The sequence below is a fragment of the Corvus hawaiiensis genome, chromosome 26 (assembly GCF_020740725.1).
Source record: "Corvus hawaiiensis isolate bCorHaw1 chromosome 26, bCorHaw1.pri.cur, whole genome shotgun sequence".
Taxonomy (NCBI): Eukaryota; Metazoa; Chordata; class Aves; order Passeriformes; family Corvidae; genus Corvus; species Corvus hawaiiensis.
Window position 1 is genome coordinate 32,251,928 of NC_063238.1, and position 12,645 is coordinate 32,264,572.

The following is a 12,645-nucleotide window of genomic DNA, read 5'->3' on the forward strand; positions in this document are numbered from 1 at the left end:
TAAGTGTTTTTATGTACAAAATATGCTGATTATTTTCTTTAGATGTTTTTTCATATTAGCCATCAGTCTTTTGCTAGAAGGAGTGAAGTCTTTTTACCAAAAGAGGAAAACATGGGAAAGTAAAGTAGCTTTCTAGGCTTATTTTGCAAACTGAAATTACCCTTGCATTACCTATTTCCTTTTTGTTCCTTGACAAAAAAAATTGTCCGGAAAACATTTCTGATTTCATCACCAGATAGATTTTTCTTTTATTTACATACATTTAGAGATATGCATTGAGGAATATCTATATATAAAGGACTGTACATATATATTTCTTTAAGGAAATTTATTAAGGGTTATCCAACATGTATTTCTTGCAGAGCCTGATTTAGTAGAGCCAAATCCATTGGAGTGGCCAGAAAGACACGTTCTTCAGAATTTGGAAAACTTTGAAAAAAACAAACAAAGAATGAGGTAATGATGAAATACTGGAGATTTTCTTTGGAGTAGCCATTGAACATAATTGTAGAGGAACCTTATGTGTTGATAACCATTGTGTAAACTGTGTTCAAATATATTGATATCTTTCAAAGAAAATATTGCTTAAGGCTAAAACTATTTTTCTGTCAATTTCCAAAGGAATATTTTCTTGGTATTTAAAGAAGTACTGTTTTGATTTTTATTGACTAAATGCAATTGGAAGCTAGCTAAAAGTAGAATAGTTCCAAAACCAAATTCCCAAAATGGCACTTCTAGAAAATAGTAGCCATGGTAGAAAAAAATACAAAAGCTTTTCTTTCTCCCAACATGCCCTAAATAAGAGAGGTAATTTAGCAGTTTTTGTCAACATGTACAATGTGTTCTAATTTCCTCATATTTCCTAAATAGTTGGTACTTAGTATCATGTCTCAAGTAATTTTAAAGTCGAAGAACCTATTGGTTTTATGTTTGAAATTTGTATTTAATTATATTTTTCCTTCAGTGCTGTTCAAATGAAACCTGTAGATCTTTGTGCCACTTAATACAGCCTGTTGATTTCAGTTTAGTTCTCACTTTATGTAAGACTTGTCAACGAAGGTTTAGGTTGGATATTAGAAAAAGGTTCTTCACCCAGAGGGTAGTTGGGCACTGGAACAGGCTCCCCAGGGAAGTGGTCACAGTACCAAGCCTGACAGAGCTCAAGAAGAGCTTGGACAATGCTCTCAAGGCACATGCTGTGCAGGGCCAGGAGTTGGACTTGATGATCCTGGTGGGTCCCTTCCAACTCAGCTAATAAATGATTTTGTGACTTAATGGTCTTTGGTGGTGGTAATGTTCTTGCTGACAGACCTGGAGAGCCAGATGTCCAAGTGTCCTTTTCTGAGTCACTTCCATCCCATTTCTCTCTTTCAAGTACCATAGTTGGCCATGGCTTAGACTGGAGTTCTGCCTGTGAGAAATCCTCACATTAGATATCTGCTTTCTCATGAATGGTGGTGCCATAAAGATTTTTTGCCTTTTCTTTTATACCCCTGTTATACCTTTTTACAACTTCTGTATTCTTAGTGCTTTTTGCCTACATTCTTGGACTTCTTTGTTCAGCTAGGAGATTAAACATTTTAGAAGCTTCGTAGGAAGGGGTTAGTGTGCCCCAGACCCCAAGGTCCTCATCCAGAACACATAAACAGACAGAACTATCCAGGGGAAAGTTCCTTGGGGAGGGGGGCTCATTCGAGCCTCTCACTGGCGAATTTTTTGATAGATATGCTAATTAGTAAGACCTATAATGTTATACCAGATCTTGTGTGGGGTGTGCATTGCAGTGTGCATTTTGGTGCATTCAACCTGGACATAGTGCACCTAAGGATCCTTAAAATAAATACCAAGGTAAAATCCCTTTCCCTTCTAACTGCGTTTGACTCTTGATTTTAAGACCAGGAAAAGACTTCAGTGGTATTATTATTATTATTATTGGCTTTTGTTTCTTAAACTGGCAAACTTCTTCCTTTTAATTAGCTGTTGAAAAGCTTCCTGAAAGACCTTTCTGTTACATAGTCAGTGTTTATTTCATTGGTCATAATCTGAACTGGTTATCTTTCTTACCCTGCATCAGGATACAACATGTTGCTTAACAGTAGAAAAGAGAGAACTTCGATGTACTTGGTTGAAGACACTAAAAAAAGAATGGAGGGTTGCATGCAGTAGTGGCTTTATGGTTCCTTTCCTTTAGTGGGAACCAATTTTTGGTCCTACAATGGAAAAAAGGGGTGAATAATCATCTTCCCATGTTGTATTTCATAACCAAGCTCTAAATTCTTGAAGAAATTAGTTTCTTCAGTGGAATGTTAGAGAATTTGCACCAATTGTCATGTTCTTTATAATGAACTTCGTGTGAATGTTCTCAAGGAGCAACCTTGTTTGTTTTACTTTGGTACTAGTTTAATTACTCCAGAGTAGCAATGATTTAATTTCTTTTTAAATACCATAAGTTTATTAAAAAAAAGGAAAAAAAAAAAGTCTTAGATTGGTCTTTGCTTGCTTCCTTTTTTCTAGAGTTCCTCTGTTTGCGCATTCATCTGAGCAGTTGCTGGGACATAAAGACAGCCAGCGGGAGTCCCTGACGTTGCTCGATGCTAAAGAGTTGCTGAAGTATTTCACTCCAGAAGGGCTGCCCGTGGGGGATCTCCAGCCACTCCAAGTTCCCAAGCGGTAGGGATCAGCATATTAAAGCCACTGAAAACCAGACTCAGAGCTGATATAGGGGGATGTAAATAAGGGTGGAATGAGAGTCACAGAGTGGTCTAACTGGATTTGAATTTATAACCTGCAACATCCTTACATCACATGCCTGCCAGTGAAATCAACTGTTTCAGTCTCCAGTCAGCCTTGCTGTTTAGTTCTTTCAGAATCTGAAATGGCTGGAGATGATGATGTTGGTCCTAGGCATTTAAATAACAAAATAATCACCTGAAGCACAAACGTGGGCTGGTAGATCCTTGCCAAGCCTCTGCTGCCCTATGCGTCCATTTCCAAAAGAGTATTTCTAGCAAAGCAGAAGTTCCTGTGGCAAAACTTTAATTTTATTGGTGTGATTTCTTTCAGTGGAGGGGAGTCTAGGTGGGAAGACAAAATAAGAAAAGGCAGTAGCTGAGCCTATTTAACTATGTTTGTCTCCTGTCATGCTTTTTATGTGCTTCTTAAAGGAAGCTTATCTACACTGGTGGCTTTGCAAGTATTCATTCTTAGTGTGTCTGCTGTATTAACCACTACTTTTTCAGCAGGAAGTTACATACATGGAGTTAATGGAGTAATTTTCAGGATCTGAACATCTATTAGAGCTAAGACCAGACTCTATTAGAGTCAGATAATGTTTATAGAAGCAGAGCCTATACTATTTGTTCATTGTGTCACAGACTCCTAGGTAGGCAAGACAGTCTTTGCAGTCACTACAGTTGTATTTGTTGACCTTTTTAATACTGAGTAATAGAATCTGTAATGCAGTTATTTGATAGTCCTTGATCTTTTTTCACACTTCATGATAGGTAGTAAGAGTGCTTGTGAGAGGCAAAGGTTCTGTAATATTTTGGATTTTCTGTAGGATTTTTGAGACTTCTGTAAAACACTTAGTGAAGTTTTGTAACTAACCTAAATATGTTCTGAGCAGAGAATTCAAGTTAGAAAATATGCAGTAAAGATTTAGAATCTCCTACTGAGTTGTTAATGAGTGCAGAAGGTTTAGAATTTTGGCTAAAATATTTTCCTTCCAACTAGTTGTATGGGAAAGAAGTGAATAGTATTTCACTACAAAGATCTATTTTTTAGACTTTGATTATTTTCAAAACCTCCAGAGAAGCACTATAACATGGAATACCTTGAGTCTCTTGAATGATTTGCTTTGAGCTACAGATGAGTGAGATCTGAATTTGAATCGAGTCCAGCAGAACACTGTACTCTGGGCTGCTCACTCCCCTAGCAGATGCTCTGACTAAATTCTCTGGAATAATGAGGAACTTTGCACAGTAGGTGATCAAGAACAGTGAATACAGACCCCAAGAATTTTCCTGACCAACAGAAGGATTGAAGGGATTTTGAGAGAGACTGTTGAATTAAAGGCATGTTCACTTGTTTTCCATGTTTGAGCTTTAAATAGAAGTTTGATAGATTACAGTTTTGGCTGACAGTCTTTCCAAATTATCTTCTTGCTAGTTTCAGTATCACTTCTTTCCTGGATGTTTTGCTCAGATAATTATTCCAGTGGAAATGGTGCAGAGACAAGTCTGTATGAATAAAATTTGAAGCAATGTCTAAGTTTCAGATTCTGCTACATCTTGCCTTCATCTCTTCCCTTCTTTAGAGATAAATGTTCAGGGTATGTTGAGATCTGGCTGCAAGATCTTGCTATCTGTCTTGCTATGGCGTATTCTGTTGAAATACCTTCAAACAAATACACCCTATGATTTAGGTGCAGGGAGTTACTAGCTGGAATTGAAGTATCCCAGGAGACAAGCCATTAGTTCTGAAGTCTGGGAAAGATGACTGTTAGGTGAGGCAACAATTTGAAGCTAAAGGGAAGGAATTCACTACTTACAGTGTGTGATTGAGAAATGGAAGGTCACTTCCTAGTGCCTCTCAGTTCATTCTACTACTCAGGTGTCCCATTGTGAAATGGAGTGATATTTGCCTGGTTTTATTGGTAAATTATTTGGAGCAGTGACCTTCACTGTCTAAGAAATGTCTAAGAGCTTCTGTAACAATAATAGCTCAGTAGGAATTAGTTGAACTTAAATTCTCTCTTCAATACAGATTTAATTTTCCATTGATGCTTTATCCTAGGGGCTTAGCTGCAAGGCATGCTGTTTTAGTCTTCCTATGTCAAGACATTTGTTTCTGATTTTTGAAAGTATAATTTATCCTGACAGTAGTTGGTTAAAAGAGATCTGTATTTTTCTCCTTTCAGTGAAAACGTGTTTCTTCTGACACCAGAGCTTACTCCTCGAAAACTCAGAGGTTTGCCTTTTGAAAAAGCAGCTGGATGCCATTATCATGGACTTGAGTAAGTTACCTGGCTTCTTTTCCCAGATTTATTTTTTAGCTTCCTGTCTAGATATAATTAGAAACATTTCAAGCAACAGGTATGTTAATTACGGAAAATTTTATGTATCCTTTTCCTTCATTGGAACAACTGCACCTCTCCCTTTCTTACCTTTATTTTAGTCACTAGTTTATATTGCAGCATTCCTGCCTTGATGGTAATGTAGAAACATTTAAGTCTTTTTTTCTCAGTTGTACTGCTGTATCTATTCTCAGTGTCTCTGAAAATTTTGATTCAGAACTAAAAATGGCAAGGGAAGTAGAGTTCATTAGTACATATCAAGTTCCTAGGGGAGCACATGCTTTAAGTGCATACATAGTTTCTGCTTTGATATTTAATTGTAGGCGCTTTCAGACTAATAGTCACAAGGTTTATGAGACCTGCTGTGATGCTACCTGTATGATCAGGGAACCTGAGAACACTAGCAGGCAAATGTTAGTGGTAACAATGTTCAAAAGGATCCATATGGTTAGGGCTGTTAGTTAATCCCAGCCAGCCAGCAATAGTTATTTGTCAAAACAAACAAATAGGCAAACTGTCATATAATATGGCTGTATAAAAGTAGTTAAGAAAAATACAAATATTGACTTTGAGGAGAAAAGGAAAAAGAAATGCTGGAGTAGATAATTAAGCATAACTCTTCCATATAGACAGTCTTCGTGTGGTATATATTAAGAAATGCAGTGGATACCAAGCATAGTCAGTTCAGTCTTTGTGCAAACTTCTGCTGCCTCCTAAAATCACATTTTCAGATTATAAGAATGTGACTAACAATTCTGTTAGTATTTTTTTCCTATAAATTTTACAAATAGTTTGGTTAAGCCTGTGTTTAATGTCTGGTAATTTTAGCCAGGTTCTCTAGGGCAGTGAAGCACCCCTATCTCTTTAGTTATCTCTTTTTCTAAATGGTAACTCATGAACCTGTTAGCCTTTTTAGATCTGTGATAAGTGGCACAGAGAGGCAACTGGGTAGATAAGAGAAATGCAGATGGTAGGTGTGGGAAGAAACCACGTGTCTGTTGTCTGTTGCTATGTGGTATCTTGCTGCCCTGCCTGACCTCAGCAAAGAGTGTGCCTGAGATTTCAAATTAGGCACAGCACAGCTTGTGCTGCTGCTTCTCCTAGCAAAATATGACAGGTACAGACCACAGGGAGGCCTGGGTATTGTGGAGAGGAGGAAGATCCTGGCATATTAATATTGCAGGGGTAATGCGCTCAGCAGTATGGGAGGGAAGCGCTAGAGTGAGATGTAGCTGTGTGACCAGAACATATTGTAAGGAGAGTATCATGGCATGTATGGTAGATACAGCAGTGCACAAATTATCCTTTATTCTTTCCTCTCTGGCATTAGGAACTTTTAGTGCTGGAACCACGAGCTGTTTGGCATTATGTGCATCTTGCTGTGGGGCAGATGTGTTTTGTACTATGCAGTTTTCATCTGCCCAGATGCTGTATTTATATTTGGAGGTAAAGTCTTGTCAACAAAACAAGGAGTAGCAGTTATCATAGAACATTCTGAGTTGGAAGGGACCTTAAAGAACATCTAGTTGCAGGCTCCATGCCATGTGCAGGGACATCAGGATCCTATATCTTTTTCCCCAGAGCTGCTCTTAATTCATTTTTCACTCAGCCCATATTTGTGCTGGCATTGCCCTGACCCAGGTGCAGGACCTTGCACTTGCACTTGTTGAACCTCATAAGGTTTGCACAGGGCCACCTGACAAGTCTCTGGATGGCATCTCTTCCCTCCAGGGTCAGCCACACCACACAGCTCAGTGTCAATGGCAAACTGCTTTCCTGAAGTCCAAGGGTGAGCTTGCTGTGTGCTCTCGTTGCTGCTCTGAGGGTCTCAAACTCCACTATTTAATGGTCACTGCAGCCAAGGCTGCCTTTGAGCCTCACATTCCCCACCACCCCTTCCTTGCTAGTGGGAACAAGGTCCAACATAGCACCTCTCCTCACTCGGAGAAGGAAGTTACCAAAGCATTCCAGGAACCTGCTGGATTGCATGTGCCTTACTGTATTGTCCCTCCAACAGATTATTGGGGTGCTTGAAGTCCCCCATGCAGACCAGGACTTGTGAACATGAGGTTGTTCCTATTTATGATTAAATCAAATTTTTGCTGTAATGAGCATATGCCAGACACTTGAAGGCTATGTTGCATAGAGAAAGCAATTGCCATTAAAGCAGTGAGTAAAATGGCAATTTAACTTCTAAAGTTAAATAGATTTTTCGTCTTTGTCGGGGATGTGACTACTCAGGGGACTGAGAATATAAATAAGAAAAATTAAATACCTTGAAATTTTTAAGTTAAGAGAACTTACTCTTTTATCAGATAATGAATTTATGTCTAGTGGAAAGTCTTCTTCAACTGTAGAAATGGATTCATCAGACAGTTATTAGAGAAATTAATTTCTCCCTGAATATGAAAGTACTCTGAAGAAAGTGGAAACATCAGATCCAGCAATTTAACATGACTCCATGTTAAGAGATAAAAGTAAAGAATGTGTCTGGCATTCCTAAGAGTAGGAAACATTGCTGAGCAGTTTGAAGGGTGGGTGTCATGGTTTAGTATAGTTAGGGTTTTTAGTAAAGAGGGCATCAGCCACGGAAGTGATTCTCTTGCAAAGAGGTGCTTACAGCTTCCTCTATGACCTGACAGAACCAATCAATTGGCTAGTTTGAATACTGGCAACTTTTTAAGCCACTTAATAAGCTTGACACGCCTCTGTGATCCACATTTAAGAACGAACAAACCCCGGGAAAGCTCTCTAGTCTTCCGAGTGTGAGCAATAGCTCGCACTGCTTAGAACGTTTTGTAACAAAGAGGCTGAAATAATACTGAATTTACTGTTACCTCTTGCCACAGTACAGGTAATGTAAGTTACTGGGTGATGAAACACTGTTCTCTTGCAAGGAATCCTGGAGGTCATTTACACCAGAGAAAAGTTAGTTAAGATGCATTTTGTGTTATCTTATCTGTATGTTTCACTGACTTAGCACTGTTCATTTGTTATTTTTCAGCCCCACTGTAGTTAATACAGTTTGTTCTGTTGATTTGGCTGATTAAACCACTTATTCATTGTAGTCAATAGGAAGCTTGTGCTTGTTCAGTGATACTTTTTTTGTATTTTTAGCACTTAAAAAATGTGAATATCTCATACAGCAGTGTTTATCTCAGACAAAGCTAAAAGTTGCATTTCAAAGAGTTTGTTCAAGGAAAAAATTCTACTGATGTCCATGGAAATCTTACAAAGAACACAGAGTAAAGAGTTAGAAATAGTACAGGATTCAGCTTCTTTGTTGAAGTTGGACTTAAGTATAGCAAAATCCATCAGGCAAGCATTAATTTACTGGGCTATTAAAAGTTGTCTTTCAAAATAGTACACCAGTTCAAACAAAAAAAAAAGTTTTGGAGTTCGCATGACTGTCAAAAGTAAGTTTTTTCTGATTGTAATAAAGCAGAGACTTTCACAGGTTTCTCACCCAATTTCAATTTCAGATATTGTCTAGATAACAGAAGAGCCTTGGAAAGAGATGTGGGATATGCTGAACTTCAAACTCGTCTGATTCGCTATGAAACTCAGACCACTTGCACGAAAGAGTGCTGCCCTGTGCCACTTGTCTTGAGTCCTCTCCCATCCCCTGCAGTCTTGTCAGAGCCTGGAAGTGTCCCCGATGGAGAGTCTTTACAAAGCGAATTCAAAACAGAGACATCAAGGCTAAAACGCAGATCAAAAGACCTGGATTACTTTTATCCCAAGAAAAGGTAATGCACTGAATAAAATGAATCTTTAGCACGAAATATTTCAGTAGTCTTTTGTGAACTGCATCTGTCATCTCAAAATGTTTTAGTGAAGTTATCTAGACAAATGTTTTAGTTGTTTAATCCTCTTCTGTCAGTTCATCTTTTTTTCCCAAGTGTGATCCTTCATTGATGGCATTAGATTAATCAAAATCATGTGGCACAGGCACACTTTATTTAACAGATTTGGGGTTATATCTTGCAAAGTCTCAAGTGCCTAGATGACAGCCTCATCTAGGACTGGAACTGTCAGTGCTGCTGCACTACAAATAAACAACTAAAGGTTTAGAAAGCCAAGGATTGTACAAACAGAATAATTGAATTTCTAATCCAAAGGACTGCTGGCGTAAGATGACCTACCAAAATTCAATCTTATTGTCAGCCTTGTTTATTAAAGTCTTTTCTGGAAGTTTAGTTTTTAAGATTTCCCTTTGTACCTTGTCCTCATTCTGAAGATGCAAACTCTGTGTCAGTGAAAAATAACTGCTATGTAACACTATTTCCAAATTCACTTTTTACTGTAATACTTCTTCCTTATTTCCAGTTTGATACCCTTTGCAATCTAATTACAATAAGCCTTTAACAGCGGTCTGGTTTTAGAAATATGCATATCTTTTGCAGCTTACTGAATAGTTAGAAAAGAAGATGTGATTGTACTTAACATTTTGGAAATTGGAGTTTGGAATTACGCTCTTACAGTTGAAGGATCAAGGATTACAATGTTCCCATAGAATTCTAATGCCCAAGTTCCTGTAGTTAAAGATGATTTATGATGTTCCTATAGGGCCAAAAGAAATTAGGTAGTTTCAAGAAGTTTTGTCTCATCCTAGGACTGGAGGCCATTTCTCTTCCAAAGAGTTTTATTTTCTTAGTTATCTGATTTTTTTCAATTTGTTTCTAGACTTTTTTAATGAGAGGTGCAATATCAGAGCCCAATCCACTCAGCAGAGTGTTCTTCTAATACAAAAAATTTTACAAAATAGAATCCTGTCTTCCTGTCTGCTGTTTTCAGATGTTGTTTGCAAGAATGCTCAGTACTTACTGCTCTAAAGCAGCAGCCTCTCTAGCAGAAACAGTGGCACTAAAAGAATCTGTACAAAACCTGAAAGGTATTTTTATTGGTTTTTTTAATTTTTCTTTCTAGGCTAACCAAATCTGAGAGTACAGACTCCCTCCTGTCTCAGGCAAGCGGAAGCAGCAAGAGTCACTGTGCAGTTGCTGTGATGAGGAAATGCTCTGAAAGATTGGTTTCTGTGGCTGCAGTGCCAGCGAAAGAGCCCGGCCAAGCCCCCAGAGCAACCTCCAGGGCTGGCCCAGCTGCAGAGCCCGAGGCCTCAAAGCCAGAGAAGGAATCGAGATCCCAGAAACATACAAGGGTAAAGATCTGCCTTGTTCTCTTAGTGAAGAAGCAGCTGTTTAACTTTTCATGGGACTTGATTTAAAAAAATTTTTTAACTAAAGGTGAACTATCTTCATCTGTATTTGTTATTAAATTTCATTCTATTCCCTTGTGTAAGTGAATCCTGAAGGCACTGAGGAGAGTGCTGCAGAAACAAAGAATGAAAACGTGTGTAAAGGAGATTTTATCATGCCCAGGGAATTGAGGCTGCGAGAGATAACAATGAGGAATAAAAAAGGTGGAAATTAATATCAATGAATAGGAGTTATGAAATACAGATGATTAGTATAAAACCTAAAGGCACCAAAGAGATATCTGTGCTGGAAGGGTGAAATGCACTGTGGAGGAACAGACTATTCTGAGAATAAAGAGATTCCAGTAGCTCTAAAAATCCATTAATTGAGAGCAGTTAAATAATTTGGTGGAGTAATGTTTAATTAATAGCTGTATATAGTAGGAATGCTTCTTTGAAAATACAGTACACAAAACTGTTTCTGGCTTGGTGATACTAATTTTAAATTAATCCCAGGATACAAGGAGAACACTGCAAGAATGTTAATGTTGTGCTGTCAAAGGCAAGTTGGAATGGTCCCAGGAAGCATAAATTGATGTGACTCATTCAGACCTACAGCAGAGTTTAAACATCTCTGATATAACGAATGTCAGAGGAAATCTTCTAATGAGACTTTAGTGTCAGATTTTTTTTTTGAGTTTTTTTTAATATGGATGCATCAAACAAGGGAATATCAGTATAGAAAAAAGTGATCTTTTCATATATATATTATTTTGGAGAACAAAAAAACCCAAGATAATAGTGACTTCTTTTTTATCTTCCAAGCTCCATGTGAATATTCACTGATCCTTTACATTGCTTTGACATGTAAGCATTTTCTTAATTTTTTTAAATCAAGAAAATGGAAGTAGATTGTTAAATAACGCTGCTCAAATTCAGGTAGGGGGCTGATGGCATTTGGGCAGTGGATTGAAGACAGAGGCAAGATCACAAAAGATCAGGTTTTCTGTTTTGGGCTTTTTTGCTTCCTTTGGACAATTCTTCATGTCAGTAGTTGAGATGAACTTCTATGTATGTTTCTACTGTTTCCAAGATGCTGAAGGATGTGGTTGCTAAGACTCTTCAAAAACATGGAATTGCAGAGGATCACAAGTGCTTTGCATCGTGCAGTCAGCGTCTATTTGAGATATCAAAGTTCTACTTAAAGGTAATTAGAAGACACACTCTTACAGTTCTTTATTCTTAGTTAAGTGAAGCCACTCCTGAATAAAACTTGAGATAGCATGTGGGATATTCAGAGTTGATTAAGCTAATATTTCCCAATAGTGTGTTACTAATGTGTAAATTGTGTGGAGAAACCTTTGGACTTGTTGTCAAATGCAGAAAGTAGTTTTACAGTACATTTTGGTGGGGTTTTGCTTGTTTTTAAACCTTCTAAAGCAGTAGCCTTTTATGTGAAATAACATGCTAAAGCATGGGTCTGTTAGGTCAGGTCACACTTAGAGCTGCAACAGCTAAGGAAGCAAGAGTATCTCCCAGCTGTGGCTGTGACAGCTCTGTTTCTCCCTTGTTCTAAGGCTGTTGGCTCAATAAGTAGCTTACAGAATTGACTCAGAAATTGCAGTTCCCTGACATGATGTGCACTATTATCTAACACATACTGGCTCAGCAGCACCCTGCAGAATTGCATCAACCTCCTGTTTAGGGGGAGATGAGAATTCTTTCCACAATACCTAGGAGACTGAGTCAATGCTGAAGCCCATGTTACTTGGTCTGAGCACAAAATTGAGTTAATTACAGTATGGGGTGATTAAAAGCTATTGTTCACAAGCTGAGCTGCCGTTTGGTTCATTTGCATGTGTTTAACCTACCACTCAGTGAACCAGCTCAGTTTAATCAACTTCAGTAATGGTGCTTTAAGCTAAATGAAAGTTGAACAGGACTGGATGCTTACAATCAGAACATCTTGCTGATAAGTGCTAACTTCTTAAATAATTGGAACACAGTTGTGCAGTCATTCTGTAAGTGCTCCCAAAATCTCCCTGAATACACCCTGAAGGAAGATCTCTTAATCCAAAATCAGAAAAGGCTGCATGCAGGGATGCATGAGTATGGCAAATCAGGGTTTGTGGTTCCATTCCACGTAGAAAAGGAAAAGGAAGAATATGGCAGTGATCCTGTCCTTGCTAGAGAGGTGTCACAGGATTTTGTTCTCCTGAACTGTCTTGCACCTCCAAGTTTGTGGGAGCCCTTTGAATCCTTTTGTTTGCTGCATAATTCAAAAGCATGGTAACATAGGTATCATTTTCCTCTGGAGACAAGTAGTAAATTAATTTTCTTTCTCTTCAGGCAAAGTTTTATTCTTGCTTTTTTT

At 38.1% G+C, this 12,645-nt stretch overlaps 1 protein-coding gene across 2 annotated transcripts in view; it reads left to right on the top strand.

Annotated features, from left to right (window-relative positions):
* Positions 1 to 12,645, top strand: part of LOC125316869 (MDM2 binding protein) — a 29,980-nt gene that overhangs the window by 14,754 nt on the left and 2,581 nt on the right. For both annotated transcript variants that reach the window (XM_048286251.1, XM_048286252.1), the window contains exons 15-20: positions 363 to 456; positions 2,515 to 2,670; positions 4,919 to 5,014; positions 8,557 to 8,823; positions 10,004 to 10,235; positions 11,365 to 11,478. In XM_048286251.1, the coding sequence (XP_048142208.1) occupies positions 363 to 456; positions 2,515 to 2,670; positions 4,919 to 5,014; positions 8,557 to 8,823; positions 10,004 to 10,235; positions 11,365 to 11,478 (959 nt within the window). The remainder of the gene's footprint in view (positions 1 to 362; positions 457 to 2,514; positions 2,671 to 4,918; positions 5,015 to 8,556; positions 8,824 to 10,003; positions 10,236 to 11,364; positions 11,479 to 12,645) is intronic.